Raw genomic sequence first — 10,855 nt, 5'->3', positions numbered from 1 at the left:
AAGTTTGTTTGAAACACACCAGAAGTTCTGGCCGAAATCTCAGCTGATGACAAAGACGAAACAAAAAAGATGACGAGAGTCCTCGGTCAAAAGTGGAACGTAACAACTGACCAATTCGTCATTTTCCGCATGCAACAGTTTTCTCAATATGCAGCAGTGTACACACAAAAGAAATTGTTCAGTTTGTTATCCTAAATCTTTGATCCCCTCTGCTTCTTGTCTCCTCTTACAATCAGGATCAAAAAAATTCTGCAACAGATATGAAAGCTTGAAAAAATGGAAAAAATTGATACCGCTGGAACTACACAATGCCCTCCACAAAGTTATAAAAAGCAGTTTTGCCATGGCGGGAATTCAAATACCAAGAACTGATCAAAATTCGAGCAGAAACCCATTCAGCGGACTTCACGTTTTTGTGGATGCCTCAATGTCAGCTAAGGCAGCCATTGCCTAACTCCGTACCACTAATAGCCAAAACAGTCAGCAACAATTCCGTTTAAACAAAATCGCTCTCATTAAAGAAATAGGAGTGCCACAAAAGGAATTAGAGGCCGCCGTTATAGGCAGTCAAGTAGTTTTGCAGGATAGCTTTAATATGAAGCAGAAAGGTTTTTCTCCAGCCAGATTGCAAGAAATTTAAAGAACTTCTTCATTCAAGCAATGGCATTACATCTTAAATTATCCCAACCCCTCTGGTCACGGAACTTGCGGTCTTGAGACGACTAAAATCGATAGCACCAGCCCAACTCCTTTGCAAAAGCGAGTTGTCGTGGAATGATAAAAACAAACAACAAACAACATGTGCTGCAGTCAAGCGATGTTCCAAGACGCTTAAACCTATAGTCAAATTGAACAAATTCTCCACATGGAACAAACTTCTTCTGACGATTGCAACGTGTTTAAACTAATTTATCGAGCAAAGAAATTGCGAACGAATAATGGCCGCTATACAACTGATGAAATTCAATTATCTTGAACCTATCTCCTGGAAATATTGCAGGACAACCTCTCCAACTCAATCGTTCAGTCCTTACAGCGTCGAATTAAACTGAATTCCAATTGAAAATTAAGATGATGACAACGGATTGCTCAGAAACTCTAGTCGACTGCAGTATGCACAAACACAATTGCATTTGGAAAAACGTCTTGTAATTTTGCACGCCATGGACAAAATTTTTCGTTAGTACTCGGAACATGCGTATCAAATATGTATTCAACGGTTCACAAAACCAACAATAGCTTTCATTCAACAACGTTTCCATGTGATTGGCCTTCGCAAAGCATTAGCAGGCATACGATTTTAGTTTTTCTTAAAGCGACGCTTTAATACAAAAAACATTTGCCATTTATAGCTCCTTTACCCAGTTTTCGCTTTCCAACAGCAGAAATATAGTTCCCTTTGGCTAATTCTGGTGCAGATTTCTTTGGACCCTTTTGCATCAAAGATACTAAAAAAAATCAAACAAAAAAAACCATGGTCTGATACTTACAAGCATGGTGAATCATGCAGTTCAAGTGAAAACGTGTTCAGACCTAAACACAGATACGTTGCTCACTGCCCTCAGAAGATTTTGCAGTCGTGGGAGCCAGCCCCAACTTCTTTACAGCGAAAACGAAAAAACCTTTAGTGGCGCTTTTGAAAAAGTGAATAAAAATTTTGAAGAGTTAGAAAAAAAGGAATCTACATATTTTTAGCAGTAGCCAGTAAAACGTAGCAATCCGATCCTCCATACGGCTCTCAATTTGGCGTTGTCTGGGGGCGTTTGAATCAGAGCGCCAAAAGAACGCTCCTCCTCATTCTAGGATCGAGAAGACTGTCTTTTGACACTTTCTTTACAATAACGCTGGAACCAAAATCAAACCTCAATTCCTGGCCGCTGGCAAACGCTGCTGATCATCTTGACAACGAGAAACCCTTGACTCCAAACCACTTTCTTACCCGACGTCCCTTCAATAGTTTGCCACCAGGAAAATTTGTAGACTGGCCGGCAACCTTCAAGTTTGAAGACATGGAGGAACACGCAGAAGCTGCTAAACCATATTTGGTGACGCTTAGTGAAAGAGTTTCTACCAACAATTAGCAGACTATGACTATAGTTTTGTGGATTTGATACTTCTAGAATTTATTTTTTTTCTTTATGTTAGGCATTGGCCCCCTTTTTACGTTTTTTAAATCTTTTTTTTTGTCATTATCACAATATTTACAGTTCACATGTTACAATATTGGCATTCAAATTTAGGCAAATCTGATCATATGAAAATCTTCAAAGTCTTATATTATCGTTTTCACGAATTCGACACCCCTCTGTCAAAACAAAATATTTGTTTTCAAAGACAACAAATTTTAACTTTGCTTTCTTGTAATTTTTGTCTATTTGTTTGCTGTTCTTGTTAAATACAGGTCACATATGACAACATGAATTATGAGGTAAAGTGTAAATGTGCAAAGCCTATTAATTATTTTGAAAGAATTCGTTAGTTTTAGTGGCTTCGACCCGGTTTTTTTTGCAAAAAAAATCAACAAATTTTTGATTTCTGTCTAAATCTGATGTTCTTTTTGTACACGTAAGACATATTCTGAATAATTGCAGGTCTCAACTTTCGTCTCTTCCTTTCGGCAAATAAACGAATCTATTTAGTTATCTCTTTTGTAGCTAATGGCTTTCATGACTTCGAAAATATTTGTTTTCGAAAAAAACAAAAGTGCTACTTAGTTTTGACCTCTGTTCTCTTTTTATTGTCTCCTTGTTACTTGTTCTCGTTCTCATTAATTGGAAGTTGCATTTCACATTACTGGGATTAGAAAAAAGCTCAATTGAACATACTTTAAGGGACAAAAGATGGCTTTACGGCTTCGACAGCGTTTTCTTGCACGTTTTAATTGAACCTTTGTTTGACGTCTCTATTTGTTATTTTTTTGTAACCGCGTAAAAAGCTGAATAATGAACCATCCTAAGGCCTTCCTATAGAAGCGTATGTAATTATAATGATGTTGGATCTCTTCAACTGCTATCTATTGGTTTTCATTTTTTTGAAATTTTTTTTTTTTTACTATAAGCCATTTTTTTTAACTTTGCTGATTTTTGTTCTTCGTTAACTGTTTGAGTTTGTCAATTTGTTTTTTTTAATTGACATAAAACTTTGGATGAAATTAAAGTTTGTTGTTATTGTTTGAAATTGTTATGCGCCTTGACTTGCTTTCTAAGTAGTGGCTTTTCTCATCAATCTAACGCAGCATTTTTTCTCCACTGAATTGTTTGCGTTAGAGATCTTTTTTCTCATAGACAATTTTTTTTAAAATACGTTATTTATGGAGGTTTTCTATCTGTTCCTCATTTGTTAGGCATTTATACCAAAAATGTGGATGAGCGGGATTAGAACCTTTTGCGCGAACGCTCCTTACCAAGCCCCTTTGTTTCCATTAGTCTTTCACATCTGTTTGCTGTTTCAACCATGGATGGAAGCAAAAAGCACTTATATTTGTTTGACCTCTTGTGCCAGACAAGACCCTCTGATAAATAGGAAGTAAGTTTTTAAGTTCGATTTGGTTTTAAAGTCTAAGAATTGAATGAAATTGTCCAGTTCTCACAATTTTGATCAATCACTGTTTTATATCAGTTCAAATTTCATTCAGTATGGCTCTTTGTGAACGAGGCAACCTCCCACAATCAGCGGTTTTCCACGAGATACACCAATTAGAAATACACTGATCAGCCACTAACAAAGTTAGAATTTAAAAATAGGTTTCCGAGTAAGTGCCTATTGTGGAGGAGTTGAAACGACGTTCATGACAATTGACAGACAAACCTTCTTTGAGTATGTCGAAACTCTTGATTTTCTCCGCTGTCAGGACCTGGATACACTTTCTATTGTAGAACAAAGACTGAAGCACGAACGAAATTCTCCAAAACATAATAGTTAGCAAACAAATCGGATTAGTACAGCCAAACATAAGTCTCGAAAATTATATTTTTGTAAGTAGAATTTTACTGAGCCTCTTTATTAATTCTGCAATAATTTGCTGTTTGCTTCATTTTAACATTCAAACATATTCTGAACGTTAATAATCATTTATCGGGCTACAATCGCGTTGCGATTACATGTTCACTCATGTTTAATCTTACTTTCGTTGCATTGGTGACAATTTTAGATATGATGCTTCCGTTTTGGTCACAAAAAATTAAGTGGTTACTGCTACCGCAATTAAAAAATTTTCTGCTGCGGAGGATGTGTGGCACTCAGGTGAATTTGTCCGAGCAATTTATCTTTTGTCTTTTTTGTGTTGATATCTTTTATGTTCAATTTGTAATCCCTCTGTCTGAGAAGACATCATTTATTAATAATTATTGGTTTCTTTAATCCTAAAAGTGATCATGAAAATTGTCAATCCTGAGCTCAGTTGTCTTTTGAAGCTCTTTCAAGCTACTAAGACTATCAGACTCTACACAATTACATTCATTATGTGAAGAGACCGGATTCGCAATATGATTGAATTTCGAGTTCATAACGTCAATAGTTCGTTCTCACTTTTGAAAATACATTCTTGCCGTAGATAATGCTCAGTTAAAACACTCAACAAGTGGCCTGCATTTAAGTACCCAATTAAAATCTTTATTACAAGTTGGAAAAGCGATAATTTTTTACTAGAAACTTCTTTTCACCATAAGATGTTTTTCATAGCCAAAGTGAAGGTGATTAATCAGGAGCTGTCAAACGTTTTCGACGACATGAAAATGCTGTTTTGTTGTTTGCTTCATTTTAACGCTCAAACAAAATCTGATTGTTAATATTCATTTATCGGGCTACAATCGCGTTGCGATTAACTGTTCTTTCATGTTTAATCTCACATTCGCTGTATTGCTGACAATTTTAAATATCATGCTTCCGTATTGATCACAAAAAATTAAACTGTTTCTGCTACAGCAAATAAAGTAACTGTCCGCTGCGGAGAATGTGTGGTACTCAGGTAAAGTTGTGCCCGCTTTTTATCTTTTGTCTTTTTTATGTTGAAATAATTAATGTTCACTTTATGTTACCTCCGTCTGAGAAGCCATCATTTATTCATAATTTTCTGGTTTTTTAATCCTAAAAGTCATAACGAAAAATGTCAATCCTGAGTTCAGTTGTCTCTTGAAGCTCTTTCAAGCTACTGAGTCAATCAGACTCTGCACAAATACATTCAATTTGTGAAAAGACCGGATTCGCAATATGATTGAATTTCAAGTTCATAACGTCAATAGTTCGTTCTTTCTCACTTTTGAAAAAACATTCCTGCCGTAAATAATGTTTAGTTAAAACACTCAATAAGTACCCAATAGCCTGCACTTAAGTACCCAATTAAAACGTTTATCGCAAGTTGGAAAAGCGATAATTTTATTTTTAGAAACTCTGTTCTCACCGTAAAACATTTTTGATAGTCAAGGCAAAGGTGTTTCGTTTATGAATTTATGAAAGAAAAGTAGAAATTGTTAAACGTTTCCGACGCTAGAAAAATGCTGTTTTTCACAAGTAAACAGAATGTGATGTGTTTTTGCAAGAACCATCGCGTGATCTGGCATGGAAGTTAGCGGTAATCTTCATGAGATAATCTATAAAACTTTTTCTACGAAGAACCAGCAGCTAGTCTTACTAGTCACTGAAAGTTAAAGTAAAACAGATTTAGATTTTTCAGAACTTTGTTGAAAAGTTTATGCCTGTGAGCAGCTCAATGGAGTGTTTTTTTTACTGATTATATGAGTTAAATTCTTCATCTAAGTTATTCTTCTGCAAAAGCTTCAGCTTGTAGCTTCAAAATAGGAGGTCAGCAAATCGGAGTCAAAAATTTGTCACTTCTCTTTTTTTCGAGAATCTTAATAAAAATGGTCTATTTAGAAAAAAAGACTGACTGTAGTTATAGCTTTTGTGGTTTTCAAAACTAACAATTATCAAAAATTCTTTGTATTTTAGTTTTCGCTTTTTCACAACAGCAGAAAAGCTGTGATCCTTTTGAAAAATCTGCTTACAAAGTGCTTTTTTTCATGGAACGTATGTTTTATAGCATAATGTACAACAAAAAACAATAAGTAGTTGATTAACTTACTCATATTTTTATCGGTTTGCTTGGGACTCATTGAACTATGTTTTCTGACTATGCGATTCCTTATTTGGAAAGTTAGAAAACCATATACGAAAATCTGCTTTCTGTCTACTCAATTATCCATGAAACTTTTTTCTTTGGTCACTGCAGGCGATTACTTCTCATATCCAGGATTCAATTAAGAATCACTTTGGATACTTGGGCACCAGAAGTTTTCTACCCTCATTGCAGACTGCTGGTGCCAGCAGAAGTGTTCACATGGGCCAATACTAGTATATAATTAATCCCATTGGTGTATTTAACCCCAACCCCCCAACCCCCCCCCCCCCCCCTCTGGCAGCAGACAAAAACTCTGACGTTCAGCAAACAACGCACACACACACATAAACACACACACACACACACACACACACACATATACCCAGAAACACAATTACACACACACGCACACACCCACCCCCCCCGCGCATTTGGAATTTCTATTTACAGTCCCCTCCTTCATGTTACCCCCCCCCCCCCCCCACCTCACACGGTGTTCACCGGAGAACCCCAAATTATGAGTTATAATGCTGATAGAATGAGCAGCTTTGACTTTTAGGCACCATTTGGCACCATCCCCCCTTACTCCTTCTCGCTCTCAATTAGCCATTAAAAGCCAATATTCATCAAGGGTAATGGGCCTTGACTTCTCCTTAATCGCCCTTAATAAACAAATAAATACAATCCACCACCAATCTAACTTTTCCCTCTTTCCAACACAATTCTTCTCTCTCCTTCCAGAATCTATTCACATCTAATCATCTATAACTAATCGTCCTTTCATTTCACTCCACGCTATATCCAACTCAAAACCCTCATCTATCCACAATAGCCCGGGATAGTTTAGGTAATCGATCTCTCTCAACTCATGCAAAGTGTTTCCAATCACAACCCATCTGACCAGGTAAGCAGCCCTTATTCTCATTTGCCCCAATTGCATTCTTCCAATTGCTGTTTAATCATCTATAAAATCACCAATTGATTACCCAAATCATTTTTACCATATAAGCCCAACGTAAATCTGTCGGATTTTTTGATCTACTATTCTGTTTTTCTTCTATTAATTTCTCGCAGTTGTGGCCATCTGAGGTTGCAAAAAATTGCAATTTTTGTTTCGAATTTACTAACATTCTGCGAGCCATCTAATTGCCATAATCAAAAACCAACGTCTATTAAAAACTGTCCAGATAATCAAATCCTTCTAAACACTACCTTCATTTTTCAATTAAAATCGACCAATTAAATTTAACATCAATAACTAATTAGTGATGAGTCAAAATAATGTAAACAACAGTTTGCTTCCGTGTGCAGACGTGCTGTCAGGTCTCGATTTTTCTATTGATAGCCTTTTATCCAGGTGTGTGAACAATCAATTGATTCACACGCCACCCGATTTTACTTCGAGCATTCTGGGGAGACAAGTATCGGGTCGTCTTTCCAGAGATGATGTCCCTGCAGTGAAATCCCAGACAAGTCCAGCCAAAAAGTCAGGAAAAAACAGAACAAAAAGTAAGTGGAAAAAACGTCAGTTTTAAGTACCTGTTCGGTGGCTACTTCATAAGTAGATGTGAAAAAATAATTCCATCATTATCTTCTGAAAAGGATTGCATTTGAAAAGTCGTAATTTTCAAAACCCGGACTCTGTATATTGCTGTAGACTCTCAGAGAAATCAATCCCCACAGAAATAAACACCCATGTTAACATTTAACTTTGGTCGTGATATTTTGTTCAGTTGTGATAATTTCATAATAATTCGCACTAGGGAATGGCCTACGAGGCCCTAAATGCGCAGTTCTTTAACAGTCAGTTGAGGGTTTATTTCCTTGGGGTTTTTTGTTGTTTTTTTTCATGGAAATAAAATGCTTAGCTAATTATGTTGAATTGGAAATTGAACGATTCTTCCAGAATCCGATGCGGTCACCTCCAGTCCAATTCTAGACAAAACCAAAGCCACAAAAAGAAGGAGTGAAGGTGAGCATGGCGCAATTGCTGATACGATTGGTGAGGCGAATGAGGCAGGAAACATTCTATCTACCATGCCAGTTACATCAGGAATTCTAGGCTCACTTCTGGGCAGCCACCCCATTGACATGGTAAATATTAGCTAGGTTAAATAAGTCATAAATCTCTGCATCGAGAAATATTGAATCATACGAACTAAGTCATCAAGTATCGGGAAGTCTCAATTCATATACAAAACGAGACACATTAAGTTATAAAAAAATGTCATCATAGGTCATTGAAAAATATTATCTCATAATAAATCGAGAAACGACAGAAAAAAATTTGTTTTGAAGTTGTCGCCGATCTTGTTTGGTACTAGTGAAGTAAAATGGGAGAAATTATTTGATTTCTGTTTTCCTTACCTCTAAACAAAATCTTTGCCTTCACAATCAAACAAACATATTTTCGGCTAATAATGGTTTGTGTTAACCAATTGGTGGCGGCATAATCCATTAGAGTTAATATCTGGAAGTTTTGAACAATCAGATAGATTGTCATGTTCTACCGGCGAGAAACCAAAACCAATCCCGATTCTAGCCTTTTTAATTTCCTACCCACGTAACCTGCTTAGAGCCCGCTAACAGTGACTACGGATGCACCTTCTCAACCATTGGTGCCATTAACGACAGGTGTGAACAATTGTGGCAATGCTGGAGCCATCAGCACTGATGATGTGGCCAGATATCTGGTAGGGAATCGAGACTTGTTGCATCAAGTGTTGTGGGGAGTTCAAGTGCTCGGATCCGCAGGTTAGTGTTATACCCATGCGTAGTTTTTAGTCCAGACATTGACCTCTCATCAGACCTTTTTGGGTCGTACATGGGGGATAAATTCAAACCCAATTTGAATGATATGGGAATGCCAGACAATGGCGAGGTCAATTCTTGAAGACAATATGACCTAATTGTTTAATGTATGAATCAGCAAACTTTTGATCGGCAAACTTTTGAAAAATTTTTGATAACGAGCGAAACAATTTGTCTAGTGCAGATAAATTTTTTGAGTTCAAGATGCCAAAATTATCAAAATGCCCGGTTTTCAGAGCTGATATTTATAATAATTGAGTAGTATTCCTCTAAAGCTACAAAACTCAGCTTAATCCCAAGAACTGCTGGAGTGTTTCATGAAAACGGAAGCAAGCTGTTTTTATGCTAAAAAGTGCTGCTTCGATGTCAAAAATGACTTTGCTGGAATTAAGCCATGTTCTGAGCTTATCACAACAATTCATGTGGAGCAACCGCTTTTAAAAACAACTTTTAGATGTTCATATAACGTGTTGAAAGGAAAAGAGCTCCCGGAGAATAAATTTAGGTTTTTAGGACTGGACTGCATGTTAAGTGGTACAGCTGGGGAGGCACTGGCAGCGGCAGCAGCCGCAGCAGCTGGACTAGCAGCAGTGGGTGGTGTTCCGGGTGGGGTAGGAGTAGGAGGGGGCGGAGGTGCTTCCAGGAGGAGCAGAACAGCATTCAGCAGTGTTCAACTCATGCAGCTGGAGAGGGAATTTGACTCTAACAACTACCTCACCAGAATCAGAAGGATAGAGATCGCTACTAGACTAAAACTTACAGAAAAACAGGTGCGCTCAGTCTCTCAATTAAAAAGCACACTTCCTTAGTCCTTAACTTCAAACAACTGTATTGTAAAATAACACTTAGTATTCTGAATGAAACTGATTTTTGAAAGAACTGATCATAAACAGTAAGTTGCCAGGATGCTTTCAGAAAATTATAGAATGTTTTGTACCCATTATAAAACCTATAGCCTAATATGGTGCTTTAAGTCTATACATTTTTTCGGATTGCGACAACATAGATTTGCCTGTTTTGTTCCAGGTGAAGATCTGGTTTCAGAACAGACGAGTTAAATGCAAGAAACATACTCCTCCTACAGCCATGCCTACAACCCCCACCCCAAACTCTTCAGCTGCAATTGTCCAATCACATTCAGACTTGCCTCTAAATTCGACGCATGTAACAGCAACAACAACAACTGCTAACAAAAGCAAAAAGAGCGATGTCAAGAAGAGTTTGAACAAAGTATCTAATAACAGTGACCAGAGGTCTTTTTCAACATCTACTACTACTATGACCAAAGATTCTCAATTCAACATGACTTTTGAGTAAATACTTTTCTAAATTTGAATTTTAAAGTAGAACTGAAAGAGATTTTGAAGCTATCGTCTTTTTAATAGCCGCGAAGCGATAGCGGCTATTATTGGGGACATTATGGTTTTTTTACAATCCAAGAATTGGATTGTATTGGTGCTCTGTCTTTTTTACAATTCAAAGAATTTGAATTGTATTGGGGCGCTGTCTTTTTTTTTACGACTCGAAGAGGAGTATTGGAGAAGTCCTTTTTTTAATCAATTTTATTGGAGTGATTTTTGAAGCGGGAAATGAAACGCGTGAAAAAATTTGGAGTGATTTTGGGGCTGAGCAAAAGTTGAGAGCGGAGCGAAAAGAGAGTGGTTTTTGTTCATACCGCTGTTTTTGAGAGAGCGAGAAATTGATGTGTGAAAAAATTTTCTCTAAGCGAGCGAAATTTTTTGTTCACGTGCGGCTTTTAAAAGCAGTTTTTTGCAACTTTTGATGGTTATGAGGTTTGATTATGATATTGTATTAATTTTAGGCTTGTTTTGATAGGAATTGAAGGTTTCAAGTAGTTAATTCTGAGTTTAATGCTAATTTGCATGTATTTGATCAGTTTTGCTGATTTTTAGACGAAATTTAATGATT

The 10,855-nt window shown here is 36.8% G+C and overlaps 1 protein-coding gene across 1 annotated transcript; it reads left to right on the top strand.

Moving 5' to 3' along the window:
* The first annotated feature begins 7,200 nt into the window (after nucleotides 1–7,200).
* On the top strand, nucleotides 7,201–10,243 carry LOC142340352 (uncharacterized). The gene is made up of 5 exons (XM_075390926.1): nucleotides 7,201–7,624; nucleotides 8,022–8,209; nucleotides 8,692–8,869; nucleotides 9,440–9,696; nucleotides 9,953–10,243. The coding sequence occupies exons 1-5, from the start codon at nucleotides 7,384–7,386 to the stop codon at nucleotides 10,241–10,243; spliced, it is 1,155 nt and encodes a 384-aa protein (XP_075247041.1). The 5' UTR covers nucleotides 7,201–7,383.
* Nucleotides 10,244–10,855: the final 612 nt, after the last annotated feature.

This window comes from Convolutriloba macropyga, chromosome 5, assembly GCF_964194025.1.
Source record: "Convolutriloba macropyga chromosome 5, txConMacr16.3, whole genome shotgun sequence".
Classification (NCBI taxonomy): Eukaryota; Metazoa; Xenacoelomorpha; order Acoela; family Convolutidae; genus Convolutriloba; species Convolutriloba macropyga.
The sequence above is the reverse complement of the archived record's forward strand: the minus strand, read 5'-3'. Positions and strand labels throughout refer to the sequence as shown.

Excerpts from the sequence above, each read along its gene's own strand:
- LOC142340352 (XM_075390926.1), top strand. The coding sequence starts at position 7,384 with ATGAGTCAAAATAATGTAAACAACAGTTTGCTTCCGTGTGCAGACGTG. Across the intron at positions 7,625-8,021 it reads AGGAAAAAACAGAACAAAAA|AATCCGATGCGGTCACCTCC; the intron begins GTAAGTGGAAAA and ends CGATTCTTCCAG. Across the intron at positions 8,210-8,691 it reads GCAGCCACCCCATTGACATG|AGCCCGCTAACAGTGACTAC; the intron begins GTAAATATTAGC and ends TAACCTGCTTAG.